Genomic DNA, 20961 nt, shown 5'->3' with positions numbered 1-20961 from the left:
CAGTCTGTACTTTGTTTCTGGAGTTGACCATGTTATTTTCTTTCACATTAAAATTTCAGTGGGTACACTACACATAAGCCATTCCCATTATTATTTTTTACTCTATACTCCTAAATGAACAACTTAGAATTCAGTCCACCAAAAACTTCAAGAGTAAAAACAGTCTTTTAAATACCCTAAGGTGTTTTAAAATTTTTTTCACTGCACTATATACAAGTGAAAACTATTTCTCAAATAGTAAGATGTTCACAAAATTTTTAAAACCAAGACATTGCTGCATAACTGAAAGAGAAGAACATCATAAATAATCCTATTAATTTCCTTCTGTTGCTACAAGTTAGAAAAAATTATGTAGTAAACAGCACCCATTTTGTCAGGATGAATTCTTAGCATTCATTGAGTTTAGATATATTTAGATATATTTAGATATATTTGAGGTGGTAGGGGTAACATACATTTTTATACTGTAAGTTTTTGGGCTTGTGCTGTAGCTTTACATGTTAATGAAAAGCCTCTATTATATATTTTTCCTTACGAATCCTCCTATCATTTGTTTTAAAACAAACTAGATTGTAGTTGTTCTTCTCTCCAGGATGAAATTTGGAGAAAGGTCTGACTCATACCTGCTGTTTTATCCACATGTTATCTTAGCTGTCAAAACCTTTATTGGAAGAAAATAATATGAGTAAGATGAAAAGGATAAAGAACCTTGTATGTCACCAAGATAATGTCTTTCTCTGCTTTCTTTTTTCTCCAGTAATAATGAGATTGAGAAATTTTTCCTTTTAATGTAAAAAACGTTAAAGTTTCTGCAAATAGACAAAAAAATGAAGACTTTGACTTTCTTCAACCTTTGTGGGGAAAAAAAGATGAAAGATGAAGACATTGAAATACAGAAAGGATCTGGACATTGGGTACCTGGTATATTTTTTTTATATATACTTGGAATACAATTTGGCATGAAAACTCTTTATGTATGGTACACCTCAGTTCACAGCCTGCTCACATTGAACAGCGAACTGCCCCAGAACAGCACTGCCTAAAGGTAGTAAGTAAGAAAATACCAACATGAGCAGGAACTTTCTTCAGACCTTTCAAATTCTACACTTAAGACTGCAGAAAAGTGTATACACATGCTCCAGAAGAAGTTCCTGAATGGACCTGATTCAGGTATTCTGCTTTTTCAAGGTATAAACTCAAAACTATCTTATAGATGCAAAAAGGGTCTTACTGTATGTAATAGTGTCTAGAATTTCCTTAAAAACAGAGAGCACTGGTTCAGCTCCTCTCTTTGCTGTGGAGATCAACACAGAGATCCAAGTGTATATGAATGCATGCTTCCTGCTGGGGAGTGCAAATCAGTGGTAGGTGCCTATGGCAACCCAGGGACATCCCAGTGGGAACAGGCTAAGGAAACATTCAAGATCTGCTGGGACAAAGGGACAGTTTACAAGACCAAGTGTATTACAAGGAGGAAATTCTACTCCCCATTTCTGTGATGCCTAATGGTTTTGGTCATTAAAGTAGCCATTGGAAAACAAATGCATGTTATAGCATATGTAACAAGCCTTCATCTGGAACTGAGAATCTGTACCCACTCTGAAATACCTGAGCTCTCTGCTGCACTGAATCCCTGTCCTTGGTTTCTCTCAGTCCTGAGTGAATCTTGACTCACGCGCTGCCGTGCAGTGGTGAGGGTGAGAGCTGTGAGATGGGAGAGAGATTTTAAACAATTTGGAGCAAAGAGAGGAAAGGAATTTGGCTTTGTTATGTAACAGGTGACCCTGCTGACAGATGGAGCTGTTTTCATCCTCACCAGCTCTCAGTGACCATTTTAAATGAGAGCACTTTGATAGCATGTTCTGGACAGAGGTTCTTTACAAAAGGTACACAGTCTGAAGTATAGCTTGCCTAACAGGTGGTATTGCTGTGGGAGCTGAGGCAGGAGTGCTTCTGGCTGAATGTCACAGTCAGGCCAATGTACAAAACCTCTACCTGAGTTTGTAGCTATCTTGTGTCTAGAAAGTTTAAAGATTAAATTAAAAATGGAGGCATTTAAGGAATTTTGTCAAGTTTTGGAGAGTGGCAGAGAAAAGAATCACAGGTTTGGGTTTATTGATTCACTGAACTTTTTTATATATAATAAAGTAAAATTTAATAGAATTGCATATAATATGTGGTAAAAAAAGTCTCATTATTGTTTCTGCTCAGAGTATTATTTTTTATTTCATGAGTAAATTGTTCAATGTTCTGAGAGTTGTCTGAAGTCACACTGAGGCAAGCTTCAGTAACATAATATGATTTTCTTCTGCTGCTAACAGTGACTTGAAATTTCTCAACACTCCTTCACCATCTTACAAAGAGAAAAAATGATCTGATGAGCTTGTTGCTTTTGGGGTCAATAAGCAACACTTGAAAGCAGAGCTCAGGTTGTAGCTGTCCTTTGTCTGGTAGCCCATGACCCCCAAGATGTTAGAAAACAGCATCTTCTCAGTCAGTCTTTGACACTGGCAAAGCTGATTCTCAGCCTTTATTTATACAGTCATAAATAAATAAAGTGAATTGTTAAGTAACCACTGACTGTTTTATTGTAGTTTGCCATTAGTGTGAAAGGTTTGCCAATTTATGCATCTAGCAAGTAATGATATCTACTAGGAAAAGAGGAAGCTCTTCTCACAGTGGAAAACTCCTGTCCCTTCCTGAATTCAACATGATGGCAAACAGAAGAAAATTAATCTATAAATAAACCAAACGAACTCATGTGCCACAATGTCTTTCACACCAGTTTTAATAATCATGATCAGTGTCATTCATAAATTGTTTCAAGAATCAGCTTGAATAATTATCACTTGACTTTGAATCCAGCATTAGTACTAGAATTAGGAAATCGATCAATTTATCTCAGGTGACAGGTGGCAAAACTTCTTTCCTCCCCGGGTATTGATTGCCTCTGCAGTTGATAAAACCCCAGGGCTTACTACAGGAGACAGCTCGAGGTGTGCAGTGATTAGTCTTCCTTTGCGATCCCCAGCTCAACAGGCAGCAATGTCAGAGGAGACAAGATCAGCTAAAGCCAGTCATAGGAACCTGCTGCAATAACAACATGCAGGAACTCTTCAACTGCTGTGAGGGCTGACTCTTCTCCCTCCACCCCTGCTTTTTCTGCCTCCCTGCTGTAGAAATGCAGCAGTGTTGCACTCTGCTGATTGACTTGAACCTGTCACATCTCCTACACCTCCTAGAATGAGGGAAAGGCAACTGGATTCATAGCACCTCCTCTGCAGAGAGTTGGCTGCCCAAATGAAGAATAAACAGGCAAATTTGGTGAGTTTCTTATTCTATTTAAATGTGTTGAAAAGAAGTTGGATTTTTGGTAGTGGTGGTTTTTTAAAAAAGTTAATTTCAAATAGTGTGATTGCTCTTTCCTAAGTCTCTAGAGAGCGTCATGGCTTGTAAACTCTGGAAAGGAAATTTACTTTAATAATTCCCTCTGAGATCAGGTGCACGATGGAGTAGAATGACTACAAAGCCACAAATGCCTGAAAATATCACTCTTCTTGACTGATGCACTATCAGGATACTGGAGACAATGTAACATACAGCAATAAACTGTTTACAGATTTGCTGTTCCAGGGCGGGCAAACAAAATAATGAATACATAAAGGGTTCAAATGTCCTAATTGGCACTGTCATAGAAGAGAAAAGATGCAGTTCAAAACTACCCAAAGTTTAATGTAATATAATTTTTTAATTAATTCATAATGCTTTTAAATAATAAATATAAAATTTTAAAAGATACTTTTTTAAATAATGGAAGAATATTAGTGTCTTGACTTCTCTATTCTGGTTGTTCAGTGTTTAATTCCTGTACACAGAGTGCATACACAGAGTGACACTGTTTTGGTCTTTGTTAACTAAGGAAATTTTCTACCTTTTCAGTAGCATTTTTTCTTTGGGGTAGGAGTTATCAAGTAGACTAAATGACAGTTGGTTTCTGGACCCTGTTGTGGTACCAATATGCAAAGGTCTTTTGAGGGCTGATGTTTAACTCTGTTGAGAACTTTGACCACTAGCACTGTTTTTGGATATGACTGAGGTGTTTTCATCTGGGGTTTTGCTTAGTTATTACTTTGGACCTCGCAGTTTAATAGTCTAAGGGGGAAAATAAATTCAGGTGCAATAATATTTTTTATGTTATTTAGGTGATAAGGGCATAGAAAATTTCTTGCTCTGTGAAATGTATTTTACATCGAACATATTATTATATGACTAAACCTATACAAATAAAAGAAATTTTCCCACAGAAGGCTAGTTTGGAAAGTTGTTCCAGCTATGGTAAGTGATCTTACTGCTTCATAAAAGAAAAACTATGACATCAAATGTCTTACTTCCTCTGCTTTCCATAGTATGACTTTATCAGAACTCTTGGTTTAGAGGCACTCTAAGTGAGGTAAGTACTGAGGGCTGATGCCGGACAGCAATATTATGGGTGGGTGCAGAAGGAGCTGTCTTTGGACAGAGTAGGGTCTGGACAAGTTAGAAAAAAAGACATTATCTGGAACTGCCGTCACAGCCCTCTGGCATAGAAGGACAAGGGCTTTCATTTTAGATTTGTGGCTTGCTGTAAATATTCAGATTGTTTTACTGATGCCATTAAAACCTATCTATAGATGTCTGGAAATGATAACATCTTTGTTATTTGGAGAAAGGACAGATGAAATGTAAAATGGATTCTCTGGGTCTTTTCCAGTTCTATACCAGGTTTAAAACATAAATATTTTGAGATGCAAGAGAAGGAAGTACCGGGTGTGTGTTGCTTCTCTGCAGCTTCAGAGGCAGAGATGTAGAGGCTTTCGTATTATAAAGCATAGCAAAGGAGCTGAAGACATCCATGAATGTTTCCCCAGCAAGTGAAATGCATAAGATCTTAATGCTTCTGAAGGATTATTAAAAATACATATTGTTTGTGTTGTTAGCTATGCTGCTATGAGCCTCTTTGAAAAGTATATGGGGAGGAGGGCTTGGGAGGAAGTTAGGACTGGACATTGAAATGGTTGATACTTTCTGGATCTCAAACATATTTCTATAGTATCTTAAAATTATATATAAAAATTATTTTAGAGATCTTGTTTTTTATAACTCAGTGAAAGAAAAAACTATTTTTCTAATCCCACTCTCTGCATGCACTTGTAAATGTGCAAATACTCTTTAAAAGCCACTGGCTTTTCATGCAGTCATTTCGTGGAGATCTGATACACTTTTTATATATTTTTGTATTTCTTCTATTAATGAAAAGAATTGCACAGACTCAAGGTATCTGGTGATTTTAAAGGCCCTGTTCCTACTGATCTCAGTGCTGTGTTGTTCTCCACAGCAATATTGCCTGTTACATCACAAATGGTGAAGAGAGCAATAATCAACAGGAAGGTATTGTTAGAACAATAAACATAAGTTCATTTGAGAACAAAACAACATTAAAAAAGGAGAACATTAAAACCAATGTTATCCAATAGCAGGAATTCTTCTGACAGGTGAAATTCCTTTCAGAAAGGCATCAGTACTTTTTAAAATGGCTAGGAATGTAATTTGCAAGATCGATTTTCTAATAGAGATTATAGGACTAATTGTTTGCTGATTTTGCTTCTAGACGTTGAAAATGATAGTTCAGAAAAATTCCTCCTGATGATATAGTAACAATATTGGCTGAAAATAGGATTTAAAGACTCTGTTGTTGCATGACATCTCTTCTTCAAGAAGCTGAAGTGTCAAGGTTGTCCAGGGAGGACCAGGTTTCCTGGGGTGCCTCTGGTAAAGTTTTCATGTGACTAGCACAAAAGAGAAAAGAAGGATAGACTTTTCAGCATCATCCATCTCTGAAGTAGATTTCCACTGCATAAATGAAAAGCTTTGGTCTCTTGGAGTCTATTTCTGTTGATGTCCTCCACGTCCACCTCTGACCAAGACTCACCAGATCACATCAGGTGGTGGAGGTCCTTCATGGCAGCACTCAGCAAGGTAACTCAAGGAACATCTTCTCAGTGCAGTCAGGCCCAAAAGTGTGTTTGAATTAGACATCACAACCTTTTCCATTCATGGATTTTAAATGGATGAGTGCTTTCCCAATCAGTACCAGATGCATCATTTTCTAGACTGTAGGCAAAGCAACCTATTTGCTTGCAATGATTTTTAACACTACCATTTTCCACACATCTGGGTATCAATCTGCTCCACTTTCGGACACTGTTGTGCTGGCTGAAGGTTTGCCTCTCTGCCTTTGGAGTGCCTTTTGCTGATCAGGAATTTTTCATGGATCTTCAGTGCATAGCAAATCATGTCTCACTGAAAAATAAATGCTCTACCAAGAGGCTGACTCACTCTCTTGGCTGGAGAGGTGATATGCTGATGTCTGGGTCCGCAGAAGTTTATTATGACTGAAAACCAGCTGTGGTGATGGGTATGTGAGTGTGGTGCTGGAGATGTTTCTTGTCTCGAGAAGCAGGTGTGAAGCCTTCATGGCATGCAACAGCCTCTTCTCACTTTATTATGAGTGGCTGGTTGCTTATGCTGCTTGAGAAACACTGTACTCACAGAATTAATTCTGGAGTTGCATTGATTATGCTGATCATGAATTTGCTTTTGTCTGTTCACTAATCTTCTTCAGTATGAGTTGCACAGAGTCATAGCGGAGAATGCAAATGCTTTGGAAGACACTGATCAGAAAGAGAGAAGGGAAACGGCCTTTGTCTGAAGCACCAGGGACGAGTGTTTTGTCTGAGGTATAGGGAGATGCAAATAAATTTTGGTTTGCTTTAAATGAGACCTTCTCTTAAAAGATCACATGCACAAATAGTTTGAAATATATTTTGGGAACTGAATACTTTCTATGGAAGAAATGCATAGTGGCATTAATTTTTCCAGTCAACTTCAAATAAAAAGCATTCTGTAGCTAACATGTTAAATAGAGTAGGTTCTATTAAGATTGCTAGTTGCTCTACTGTGATTTCAGATGTGTTGTCTGAACACAATGATAGTGTCTTGCTGAAATGGAGACTGCATCCAGGTTTGAGGGTCACTCAAAGGTAGAGCTAATGCTTCTAGAGATGAAGTTGCAACGCTTTTCTCTCTCAAATGAATTTCTATAGCACAGTAACTTTCAATAAGTTCAAAATTAAAGGCTGAACTGTCCTTTAGTTTTTCTCATGTTGTTCTCCTTAATATCTTAGACCAAAATTTTTGGGATTCCCACAAATTCTGAAAGAGGTTATTATAAGTTAATGAGGCTGTTGTCTAATTATGCTGCCCGCCCTTTGATTTCATATCTCAGAGATTCTGAGGCTTTCCTGAATACAGAGGTTTTTGGGTGGTGATTGCAGATAACTACAATCGTGACGTACTGTCTGAACTGTGAGCATCCAGGTTGCTGACGGGTTAGTCCTGAAGCCCCATCAAACTCCGGGCTGCAGGACAGAGCTGCAGTGAGCTCAGATGTTCCTGATCCAGCTTTGCCCTCTGGTGGTCCCCGCTTGAAAAATTCCCCGGACTCGAGAGAGAAAAAGGCTTCTGACTGAAAAGATCTGAGGAAATGGCAGGTTTGTGTGATGGATGTAATAGTAAAGACTAAAGGAATGAAAGGTCTTGCAGACATCAGTACTGTGTATGCCAAAGCAGATGCCAAGGAAGAGGCTGAGGCAGGGAAGTTCAGTGCTCCTGCATCGAGGTAAGCCTAACAAGAAGGACTTTTGCTAACAGGCAAAACTCACTGCTCTGACCAATCCTTTGACACGACAGATGCTAGCAACTGAGAAAAGCTACAAGTGTTGTCTTATTAAAGCTTAGTTCTTTACCTGATTATGATGACACACCCCAAAAAGACTCTCCTATATCTCAGTAATAGAGAGAACTTTGCGAAACTGGGAACTTTAGTAAGAGACATCCTCTCATGGGCCTTCAGAAAACTGTGAGTAACACTAAAGGGCTTTCATGAAGGCTGGTCTTTCATTTAAGTGGTAGATGTGTTTTGAGGGGAGACAATTTTTTTACTTTTGCCACCTGGGTGGTTTATGTGCTGGCAGTCCTGCATGCGTATGAATAAAACTTCTACTTCCCCTTTCAGAAAAGGGATTAGCAATTATTTATAGCCCCTAAGGGGGAGAAATTCTCATCTGAGAATATGGCTGAGGTGTAAATCAGGTGCTGAACAGCAACTAGAATAAAGAATAGTGTGTTGCAGTTTGAGGAGAATAGCTCTTATAGGCAATATCAAAATATGTGCACATTTTGAATGTCTAGGTGTAGCTTTATTTAATGTTTTTTCTTTTTTCTTTCTGCTTTAAATTAGAGAGCAAAGAGATGAATGCTTTTCAGGGAAAGGATTTTTTTTCCCCTGAACAAAAGATTTTTTAGTTTGGAGGAAAAAAATTTGGAATAGTTGTTATTACACCTAGTCATATAAAAAAGCAATACAGATTTTTCCTTTTTACTTTTTTAAAATATGCACAAGTGGAAAGCTGCCAGTGAAACGAAAATCAATGTACTTACAGTGGACATGAAAATGTAGGCCTAATCTCTGCAACAATTCTTCGTGGAGTGATCATACAGGGAAATTGCTACTGATAAATGACTAAATAAAATCTAGGGCATGGCACAAGATTATGTATTTTGACATATTTTTCATCACATTCTGAAATAGCCTGGGTATCAGACCATGGGTCTTAGGCTTGTCATACTGGGACGTTGCAGTTACCATTTCCTAGCATGTTCTTTCAAAAAATAGAGCAATAAAATAATCCTTCTTACCATCTCTATGACCACATATATCTTCCTTCTTGCAAGCATTTGTTTTCCCTTTTATATTCTAGATACTGACTTTAATTATTTAAGCCTTGAAAAGCACTGTGCTGGAAATGGAGAGTACTGTACTGTTTTGTTATTCTGTCTGTATCACATCAGTATCGAGACCAACACTGAGAACAGCAAGACCCAGATAAACACTTAGGTAATTGTGATTTGGTTTGGAAAACCAAGTTCATTCTCGCTGCTGCAAATGCCTGCACCTTCTCTCTGACTGTAAAGTCCCTTGCCTTTTTCTTTAGCCCTCTTCTTCCACTTCTGCTGGATACTATATAAAACAGTGTAGGAACAATAAATTCCCTAGTAGAGTCACTTAAGCTTAGTGATCATTTCCATATCATAGTTTAAACCAACATCTTGCATATTTTACCAAAGTATCCAAATGAGGAATTGTCACAGTTCCTTGCTATTGAAACATTTGCTGAAGATTTGAGAAGTGTCTTATGGCTCAACTGTTTAATAAAAAAAAAAAGCAATTCGATTATGTGTTGGCATTTAGATGGCATGTAATGGAAATCTGATTGCTAAATCCTTCTTGGAGAATCTGATTAAAAATGTTGTCCATCTTTTTAAATATCTTGATAGGTATAAATCTCTTTGTCCTCATACAGTTCTTATTTTGTGCAGTTTTCCAATTTATACCCTACCTCTAAGGTAGGGTATAAAAAATCTCATCTGTGAGGTATGACCAGTGTTTTGTACAACTGAGCCTTTGGCTTCAGGATACTTCTGCTGATCAAAACATTACTAATTGAAAATAGTTTCCTGGGCAACCTGGCCTGATATAAGCATGTTGATAATAATAGTTTAGCCGTATTCCAGTTTGAGATGGCTTCTGTCCTACATAAGACAAAATGGATGATAATTTTGAGGAGGTTATTTACAATTCTGGGGTGAAATGTCATCTTCTTTTCTCCTATATAGGAAAGGCTGACATAGAACTCAGTCACACTAGCTAACTTAAATACTGTAAACTTGTCATATTTTGTATTTTGAAAATTTTCCTTTTAATGTCACTATTATGCTCTTAAAAACAATACTTTCACTTTGAAACCAAAGAGCAGTAGAACAGACCAAATTTTTGTAATTTGTGACTTCATAGCAGGGACAAAATTGTAACTGAGGACTATTCCACCAAGAAGTGGATAATTAGATCTAGAGGTGTTTGAAGATGCACCCCTGACTGGTTTGGTGGTATCACCAAATTGGTCCCTGCTCTGTTCAGATCTGACTCTCCCTAAGTATAATTTCTTACCAAAACAGGTCAAAGTTTTGTTCCAGGGGGACAAGGACCAAGCAGGTCTCATTCAGTTAGTCCTTGTAGTAGTTCTCACACAGACTTGCATGATTAGATCCTTCCCTAAATATACTGTTCTTGAGCAAAATTTCTTAAGAAGTGTGATCACTAGAGAAGGGGTTGATCTGCTCAACACCACCTGTTGTTGAGTGGTGTTATTTACTCTGCCCAGGCTTACATGCCTTGAGCACCTCCTGTAACCCCTGGGAAAGCTCAGCTCAATGATGTGGAAGCTGGTTTGAGCAGGGGACAAGTCCTGCACCTTCTTTCAAACTGTGTAGAGCTGGGTTCATAGGTTGTAGGGTTTACACAGGTGGGTTTACCTCCTACCCAAGTGCCTTATTTTAGAGATCCCTCTGGTCTCCTGGATGATGTTTTATCCACAATCCTCTGCCTCTTTATGGAGATACAACATTTTTTTACATGTTTTCTTCAATATCCCAGAACAAACAAAGTCAGCAGATGATGGAATAGCACATAAATCCTTGGAATGGGCTAAAATCTAGTCATCAAAACAGAAGGTGAAAAATAAATATATGGATAGGCAACACATTATCCACTATTCTATGCTTTAATTAAAGCTAACTACTGAAACTGGAAAGTTTCAACTGTGGTGTCATAACTCAACATCATCATAATAATAAACCTAGACATAAAAAATGTCCTAACCTCTATGGCAACATGTTCTGTCATTTAAACTATAAGTACATAATTACTTGTAGGTAAGTCATCATCATGGCTAGGCTTCACGAACGAAGATTTGGGAAGGGCTCTACCCACATTTGTTACAAGAGCACTGGTGGCTAAAGAGGTCAATACGAGATAGACAAGTCTGGTTGCAAAAGGCACAGCAGAAAAACTCCTTAGATGGTATATTCTGCAAGACACGATTCTTTCTGCGTTGTCTTTTCTCCTCAAGAGTGATCCTGTGTGTGTTCTCCAAGGCATCAGCAGCGTTATAGATGGTGTGTCTCCAGACCTCCCGATTGGAGGCCAGAGTAGACCAGTTATGTTGATCAATATGGCCAAGGCTGAGATGTTGTTTCAGGAAGTCCTTGTATCTTCTCTTCGGGGCTCCTCTCTTGCGGCAGCCAGTGGCAAGTTCACCATAGAGCAAGATCTAAGGGAGGTGGTGGTCCTTCATCCTGGAGACGTGCCCTGCCCAGCGCAGCTGTGTTCTCAGCAACATGGCCTCAATACTTGTAACTGCTGCTTGTTCTAGAACAGCTGTATTGGTCGCATAATCTGACCAGTGGATGTTTAGGATTGTACAGAGGCAGCGTTGATGGAAGCGTTCTAGGAGTCACAGGTGGTGGCAGTAAATGACCCATGATTCGAATCCATATAAAAGAGCAGACAGCACAATGGCTTTGTAAACACTGATCTTTGTACTTTTCTTCAGGTGTTTATTATGCCTAACTCCTTTATGGACTTTTTCCAAAAGCTCTATATGCCTTTGCTAACCTGTTGTCTATCTCTCCGTCCATCTTACCGTCCAAGGAGATGATGCTACCTAGGTAATTAAACTGCTGGACTGATTTGAGCTCTGATTGGCCAATGGTGATATGGGGATGATGGAAGACTTCCTGAGGTGCAGATTGATGGAGAACTTCTGTCTTCTTCAAGCTGACTTCCAGCCCAAAGAGCTCAGCAGCATCTGCAAAGCAGAATGTTAAACGCTGCAGAGCTGCTTCTGTGTGAGCAACAAGGGCAGTGTCATCAGCATAAAGCAGCTCCCGGGCAAGATGATTTAAGGTCTGGGTGTGGGCCTTCAGTCATCTTAGGTTGAAAAGGCTTCCATCAGTATGATATCGAATGTAGATACCATCTTCTTCATCGAGGTCTACCATGGCCCTTTGGAACATCATGCTGAAAAAGATTGTGAGTAGGGTTGATGCAAGAACGCAGCCTTGTTTCACACCATTGGTTATTAGAAAGAGCTCAGAAAGTGCATCACCATATCTGACGTGGCCACGCTGAGCTTCATGAAGTCAGATGATCATTTTAAGGAACTTGGGGGGACAACCTAAACGTTCCAAAATCTGTCATAGACCTTTTCTGCTCATAGTATCGAAAGCCTTGGTGAGATCAACAAAGGTTACATAGAGACCTTTGTTCTGTTCCCTACACTTCTCTTGCAGTTGTCTGAGAACAAATACCATGTCCGTGGTGTTCCTGTTGGCTCTGAAACCACACTGGCTTTCAGGTAGAATTCCTTCTGCTATAGTGGGTATTAGTCTGTTCAAAAGTATTCTTGCCAGGATTTTACCAGCAATGGAGAGCAGAGTAATACCACAGTAATTTGAACAGTCTGATTTATCTCCTTTCTTCTTATACAAGATGATGATGACTGCATCTCGAAGGTCTGATGGTAGTTCGCCTAGTTCCCAACAGCGCACCACAAACTTGTTAAGTTTAGCAAGAAGTGCTTGGCCCCCATGCTTCCAGACTTCAGGTGGAATTCCATCAACCCCACTTGCCTTGCCAGTTTTCACCCGCTGTATGGCCTTAAGAGTTTCTCTCACAGTAGGGGCAGTATCCAATTCATTCTTCACCGGTTGTTGTGGGATGGACTGAATTGCTGAGTCTTGAACTACACGGCTAGTGCTGAAAAGAGTCTGAAAGTGTTCGGACCATCAATTCAGAATGGAGATTTTATCTGTCAGAAGCATTTGACCATCAGCGCTGAGTAGAGGGCTTTGGACCTGGTATGTAGGCCCGTATGCTGTTTTCAAGGCCTCATAGAATCCTCTGTGATTACCCATATCTGCACATAATTGAATCTTTTCTGCTAGACTGATCCACCACCTGTTCTGGATGTCAAGGAGTTTCTGTTGGAGCTTACTGCATGCAAGACAAAAGGCTGCTTTTCTTACATGACAAGATGGCTGAGCAAGGTGTGCTTGGTGAGCAGTTCTCTTTTTCCTCAACAATTCCTGTATCTCTTGATTGTTTTCATCAAACCAGTCCTTGTTCTTCTTGAAGGAGAACCCTAAGGACTCTTCAGAGGACTGCAGGATGCTATTTTTAATAGATTGCCGAAGTGTTTCAGGAGAGGGATCTACAGAATGATTTTCGAGCCTAGTTTGAAGATTTACCTGGAATCTGTCTCTCACTGTGGCTGTTTGAGGATTGTTAACTTGGAGTCTTCTCCTTAGAATACCACCCCTTTTTGGTTTGAACTTAAGGTTGAAGTTAAGTTTACAGCACACAAGCCGGTGGTCTGTTTGGCATTCTGCACTGGGCATCACGTGGGTATGATGAACATTGCAAACATCACTCTGTCGCACCAAGACACAATCAATGAGGTGTCAATGCTTAGATCTAGGATGCATCCTGATTGTCTTCAGACTGTTTCTCTGCTGAAAGATAGTCTTAGTGATGGTGAGCTGTTGCTCCGCACAGAATTCTAGCAGAAGGTGTCCATTATCGTTACAGTTTCCGTTGCAGGTAAGTAAGACATAATAAAATACGGTGAAATACTGTTAAGAGAAATTTTTCTTATATGATTTGGGATTTTCTCTTATAACTTCTACGGTGAGTGCAACTGTAAAGAACAGCAAGGGGACTTGTGTATGAAAAGGAGAGCCTTTGGACCATCATATAATTTGCTGTGGCATTTGGAGAAAGTTTTTAATATTTTAGTCAAAGGTACTCAGTCTTCTTGCTGAAGGATCCTCTTTCAAGCAGATACTTTTCCAACCTGTGTTACCAAAAGAAGTCTGGTTAAGAGACTGGATGTAAGTTCAGTTTATGTTGGCTAATGGAAAAAAAGTACTTTAATCTTTTTTAGTATGGTGCTTCCCCCTCCAGCCCCCCTGCCCCAAACCAGAAATTTAGGCTTTTTCAGAACTGAGCATATTGAGATGAGGGATTTTCTTATGAATTTCCACTGGGTATGTAATATGTATTTCATGTTTTCTGCCCTACTGCTGATGAATAACAATAGAATGTAGTCGATCAACCATGTTTCTTTTAGCTTTAAAACAAATGTGGTTTCAGAAGCCTTACTTCTTACCTTAATTCTATCTGTTAAGCTTGCCTCTAACCTGTGTGTTTGAGTGGGTGTTTTTTCTCCTCTTTTGCCTCCCAACAAACAGCAGTAAGTTTTTCAATGGTGGTTAATAGATCAATGTTACTGCTGCTTTTAGAGAGCCCAGATGGGATTAACAACCTTGCAACATGCTCCAGCAGTTAAATTTTCCTCTTTCTGGCATATTAGTGGCAGAAGGAAACAACAAGTGACTCTTTCACATGAGAAATGGAGAAAAAAAAGGTGGAAAGTTTTGCCTCAATTTTGAGATTTCAAATGTTAAGGGAAAAGGTCTTCTCTCCCACCTTTCTCCCTTCCACCTGAATAACAGGGGGCCTTCAGCCCCGACCCCAAAGCATGTGTGTTTTACATGAATTGCTGGGTCAGTGTTAATGCATTAAGATGACCTGCTGAGAGATTCCTAGGAGTGGAGAGGATGTGGGTGTCATGGAAACAGCAATCATACAGGGATGAGAGGCAGGTCAGAGCACCGATGGATTCATCTACAGGTATATACATCTACAGAACTTAATATAGGTAAGAGTTTATACAGAGGCATCTGTTTCGTAAGCTGTTGTAATAATCAGTACCAACATTACACGGCTACAAACTGTTTTGAAATGACCAAAGGATGGTTAAACCACTATATGTCATCTGTAAGGACTGCTAAATATATTACCCACCCCCCAAAAAAATTATTTTCTAGATGAAACTATACTAGTGCTAGCATTGAGGCAGAGATAGAAATGAAATCAAAGTGTACTTTCCTATCTGAGCTACATGATGTTATTGGGAGCTTTTTTTCAGCTTGGAAGTACCCATTCCTGACCCTGAGTTAGAGCTGCCTCATTCTGTTGGATTAAGTCAAGAGAAGAGCCACAAAGATGATTGGAGTGATGGAGCACCTCTCCTATGAGGAAAGGCTGAGAGCATCTTCAAGATGTTCCTGCCCATTGCATGGACTAGATGACCTTTAAAGGTCCTTTCCAACCTAAACTGTTCTGTGATCCTCTGATCCATCAGCTAGGAGCACTAGAATAGTAGCTCATCACCTGGTCACCCTTCACCTCGGTGGAAAGCAGGCAACAGGGCTGAGCAGAGAAGTCATAAGAGACAACCACATTTTCAGATAGCAGAGCTGACTTTATCCTTTTCTCCCTGGAGGAGACAAAGCTTTGAGGCATCTGTAAGTGAGTGCAGCTTGGTTCTGCCTTGCTACAATTTCATAAACTCAGAAATGGAATTGTGAAGGCAAAAGGCTGTGGGAGCTCTGCCTGCCCTCCCCTCCCCTTACTTCTTTGCTCATTAGAGCCCAGTCTTTGAACATGATTATGGGGAACAGCAAAGAGTTGATGAAATAGTTGGCAGGTACCTTTTAGTAAACTTTTACTCTTTTCCTTTGCAAGGATCTCTTGCTAAAGAAAAATGTATATGAAATGAATTTGTTATAATCACAGGATCATGTAGGCCCAGTTCTAAAAAGTGTCCAGTGGCTAAAGATGCTTTTGTCTTGTAATTTATTCCTGTCTTAGGTTCAGAGATACTTAGAGTGTGCATGCTCCCTGCTCCTGGACTTGTTAGGATAGTATGTCATTAATGTAACTTCTTTTCTGCTTTTGTTTCTTTCTTCTGAATGATGCTGTGTGGAGTTAATGAGGTGAGATATTTACATTTTCCACTGATACATATTTCCTGCATCATTATTCACTTTGCTAGCAATAGTTCTCTTTCTTTTTTAATGACATGACTCATTGTTTATTTTCCATGTACCCGTACTTAGGAAGGAACTTTGTGTGTCTTCCTTACTTAAGAACAAACATTACAGTCTTAGGAAGAAATGGGTGCTCTGGCCTTTCCTATATCCAATATTTCTCTTAACTTCCTGCACAGAGCTCAATCTGCTCATCAAAGCAGTGAATTACCAGTTTCCTCTCCTTTCCAGGAAGAGGTGAGGAGAGATGAAAAGAATATTCCTCTGGCTTGAAAAAGAGGAATACCTTGCGTCTATGACAGGCCAGAAGATTTGTGGTTGCCAGAGCTTTCCATTTACTGTCTTCCTTCAGGAATCACAGAGACAAAGAAAATAAATGGCCTACATGGGTCCAGAAGTGCTGGTGTGACCTCTTAGAAAAACACTGTAACAGAACACTGAAGCTCAAAATACCTGTCTACACACATCTTACATCATGGCCCTCAAGTGCTTTAAGTCAAGGAGTTGATCCTGGCATTTGTGCCTCCATAACTGTTGCCAGGTGTTTGTCATGGTTTGTTGTCAGCCAGCGTGTGTTTACAGGCAGTTTAATGTGTCCTAGTCTCTTCGTGGGCTTAGCCCATAGCAAGAGAAATTAAAGTTGAATCAGATTGCTTTATGTTTGCCATGGCCTGTAGCCGAACATACAGGCACTCATAACGAATCAGCTTCGTTAACCATGGCAAATAGACCACATGCTGAAATTCAACCTGAGAATGTGCCCCAAGGAGGTAAATCTGGACTTAGTTTCTTGATTTCCTTCCACAGTGAATTCTGGTTTCTGCTGCTGCAGTTGTTTTAAAAGATACGGAATTACTAAAATCTTGCTTAAACAAAAAGTAGGAAACTTCTCTCATGTAAAGACGTTGGCACATTGCAACCTTCTACTCTCCTATGGGAATGTCCTTTCAAGTAATGTTTTTGTTGTTTACTGAAGTAGCTAGTATAATAAAACAATAATTTGACCTTTTTGGTCAAAGGCACTATGACTCCCCTTTTCTATGTAGTATACCACTGTTAATTGGCCAGTTAACCGTATCCTTCCCCTCTGTGTTCTGAATTAAAGAAAATCACAGTTCATCACTGGGCATATGTCATGAGGTACAAGACTCATCTTCACTACCATTTAATTCTCATGCCTTCTGAGTGCTCTTTTAAGCAAGGTATTGCACATGATTGTCTTTACCTAAAACTGCAAGTTTTATCCTGTTACAATAGAAACGTTTTAGACTCTGCTTCATTCTTTTGCTCCTACACTAGTTTCTATAGTAGTCGCATTTCATTTGCATTCAAGGTTAAGTGATCAGCCACTTTTTAGTCTTTCAACAGTTATAAGAGAGGCCTGACTGACTGTGTGCCTGAAAATAATCTGTGCTGGAGGTCAAGAAAATTGGACTGTATATAGTTGCTATGATAAAGCTCTTACTAATGAGTAGAACCAGGGGGGAGAGGGATGGGGAAAGAGGTCATAACAATTCCATTTCCCAGAGTTCATCTGTTTGGATGAATGAATTCTTCAGAATAGGATTTGCTCAGATATTTGAATTACCTCAATTCCTTATATTCTAAGTAAAGTTTAATGTCATGAGACAAGTGAACCTGTATTTTTCAGTATCCTTGTCTTCATGACTATGGAGGGAGAATTATCTTAGGAAACTCAGTACAGCTGCTGCTCAGACACATTTTTTTTTTCTCCTTAATGTTACTTACTGGTAAAAGAAATGGAATGTAGTTTTCCAGGTCCTATGCACCAACATAAGGAAAACAGTTTGCCAGAAGATTTTCAACATTTTCAACATCTATAATATGGAAAGATAATCTTTAAAGCAATCAGTTTGGAAAGGGAACAGCCTGAAATAGCTTCATTCACCTGAATGTTGATCTAGCTGTAAATGTCCCCTATAGGAGGTGACCCAAAGAAGTCAGGCAACACTCAGTACTACCTCTGTGAGAAGCGTTTCTCTCAACCAGGAAGTATCAAAGCAGACACAGTGGATTTCTTCCCTTAAATGTGGACTGTGGCAACCCTCATAATGTATTTTCCTGAGAATGCTAAGGGAGTTTCTCAGATAAACTTAGTGATACTAAGATTCTTAGTCATACTTAGTCATAATTAGTCATAATTAGTCATATTAAGATGCCCTCTTGCCTTTATGTTCCTTGGCAGGTATAAGATCTTAGTTCCTTTCAAGGATTGTCATCCTCCAGCTCCTAACCCTGGATGATAGGCATGGAGGGCACTGATGACATAAATGTTACTTTGTGCCTTAAATCAAGAATAGATGAGAATCACTTGATTTCCTTTCTTGTTTAAATCCTTGCAAGTGAGGCAGATATCTTACAAGATCAAAACATTAGGTATGCAATAGCATGGGGGATATAAAGATGAAATTGAGATTTTCTGTTCTGTATGTCTAAAAAAAAAGACTTGAGAATAAAAAAAAAAAATTGACTGGAGCTGTGCTGAAGGCTTCCAAGAGAGAAGGGTTAACTACCTATATGTTAAATTAGAATAGCTTGGTCAGTGGAAAACAATTATTCAAGATTAGCCTAAAAAGTTTTCCATTTTAGTTCCATTCTCACCATGTTAGTGAATGCCCCTTGCTAATGTCAGTCAGATTCTGCGCTCTCACTAGAAACTTTAACTTCACCCATGCCCTGATGTAGAAATGAAGGTTCTGCAGCAGAGAAACTTCCTGTAGACACAGGAAGATGATACAAGAAGAGATCTGGGCCATGAAAAGCTCTTAAACTGTTCTTGTGGGCAGCTTGTTCTATGTCATTTCACAATAGGTCCTGTAGAGTTTAAGCAATAAAATATCTCTATATAATGACTTACTTTCCAGAGACACAAACTTGTGGGGGGAATGTCCCAACCACCACCTCTCCTGGCTTCAGCAGGAGATGACAGGAATCATATCCCTTTTATTAAACTTACTGAAAACAGAAGTTGTAAGTTACTGTGACTAAAAGCCACAATATGGTGCTTCTTACAGTGGTATTTGACCTCTAAAGAGTCTTTGGGAAAGCTGTGGGAAGTTTTCACATTTACCAGAGCTAGCTGCTAATCTTAGCATCTGCACTGCTTCATTTTCTACCAGTAAACATGCTCTGCAGAAGAAACATAGCACAAGTCATCAGAGCTGGATTTTCAGCTATGAGCCTAAAATTGCCAATATGTATACAATTTCTGTTTAGTTTAGCTCTTTTAACCATTCATTCTTCTCTCTTTCTGCAGCTGCAGGAAGGATAATCTCAGTTAGAAACATTCAAAATAAGCAGTCAGGACTATAATCTACAGTCAGGAATTGATCTGTGTAAACATGAATGAAAACCACAATGTATTGGTTGTGTAAGCCTGTACATGGGTGATTATTTTACACAGTACTTCTGTAATACCCTCTCATCTCCTATTTCCTCTTCTGTGTCTATCTTATTTTTTCTTATTTCTTTGTGGACTGAAGTCAGTAAATGTCGCTGCTAATGTCGGAACGGCCAAAGCGACACAGATATCAGAGTCAGACATAGTCCAGGTGCAAGGTGATCAGGAAGCTGTTTATTGCTCTCAAGTATTTCTTTTATACTCTTTGCATACTATCATGTTACAACACAATTGGTCAAAAGTCTCAAGCATAAAACACTGCACACACTCTTATTGGTGACACTGAAGACACTGTGCATGCTGTGACATGCTATTGGTGACACTATACACATTTTGATTGGTGACCTTTGGTCTGGGCTGCATTACGTTTGTTCCGTCCGGCATTACAGTAAATATTTCCTAAAAGTTGTTTAAATTCCTCCTCACTAATTGCCAGGCTGACAGGTTCTCTGTCAACCCCAACAAGTAAACTGTCATCTACACACTTTATTGGTGAAGTTAATTTTCTTCTAAATTAACAAATACAAATATAAAGGGTGTATTAGTTGCAGAAGAAAGAAGAATACAAGTGTCTTGAATTACCAAAAAAGTTCTTAAATCCAAACTTAAAACTCCTGAGAGTGGCTGGTTCTTCATGCTACAAACCTTCTGCACATTGAACACCTTCTGCACATTGAACATCTGGATATTTGTCAGTTTTGAAATATCTTTACCTGCAGAAAAAACATGGGCTCAGATGCAGTCTGGTATATATTGAGTTCTCCAGTACTTTCAGTAACAGAGAAACTTTCCATAACACTCAATTAGAAAAGCCTTAAATTTCTTATATTTTTTGCATTCTTTCAATTCCAACCAGATTCACCCACTTTTCAAATATCCTGTGTTATGAAGCCACCTCAACTGGTACCAATAAACTTGTAGAGTACAGAGGTTTTTTGCTGATGTGGTTAGGCCTTGAACCTTGGTAAAGTTAATCTGGTGAGCAATGATATTAACAGCAACTCTGTCACAGCTTCAGTTCACTTGTTCATTTCTATTTAAAATATCTAGGGATGCAGAACATCCCTTCCCAAACCTTCTCTTCTCAAACCTCGCCTGCCCTGCCCTGCCCTTCCCAAACCTTACCTGCCCTGCCCTGACCTGCCCTGCCCTTCCCAAACCTTCTCTTCCCAAACCTCACCTTCCCTTCCCTTCCTTTCCCTTCCCAAACTTTCTCTTCCCAAACCTTACCTGCCCTGCCCTGCCCTTCCCAAACCTTCTCTTCCCAAACCTCACCTGCCCAGCCCTTCCCAAACCTTCTCTTCCCAAACCTTACCTGCCCTGCCCTGCCCTGCCCTTCCCAAACCTTCTCTTCCCAAACCTTACCTGCCCTGCCCTGCCCTTCCCTTCCAGAACCTTCTCTTCCCAAACCTCACCTGTCCTGCCCTTCCCAAACCTTACCTGTATGCCCTGCCCTGCCCTTCCCAAACCTTACCTGTATGCCCTGCCCTGCTCTTCCCAAACCTTCTCTTCCCAAACCTTCCCTGCCCTGCCCAAACCTTCCCTGCCCTTCCCTTCCCTTCCCTTCCCTTCCCGTCCCGTCCCTTCCCTTCCCTTCCCTTCCCTTCCCAAACCTTCCCTTCCCTTCCCAAACCTTCCCTTCCCTTCCC

At 39.6% G+C, this 20961-nt stretch overlaps 1 protein-coding gene across 1 annotated transcript in view; it reads left to right on the top strand.

The window, feature by feature from the left end:
• The first annotated feature begins 3256 nt into the window (after positions 1–3256).
• Positions 3257–20961, top strand: part of TRPM3 (transient receptor potential cation channel subfamily M member 3) — a 415263-nt gene continuing 397558 nt past the window's right edge. The window contains exon 1 of the mRNA XM_027662909.1: positions 3257–3324. Within this exon, the coding sequence (XP_027518710.1) occupies positions 3301–3324 (24 nt within the window). The 5' untranslated portion in view covers positions 3257–3300. The remainder of the gene's footprint in view (positions 3325–20961) is intronic.

Source organism: Corapipo altera, unplaced genomic scaffold, assembly GCF_003945725.1.
Source record: "Corapipo altera isolate COAL_440 unplaced genomic scaffold, ASM394572v1 61167, whole genome shotgun sequence".
Lineage (NCBI taxonomy): Eukaryota > Metazoa > Chordata > Aves > Passeriformes > Pipridae > Corapipo > Corapipo altera.
The sequence above is the reverse complement of the archived record's forward strand: the minus strand, read 5'-3'. Positions and strand labels throughout refer to the sequence as shown.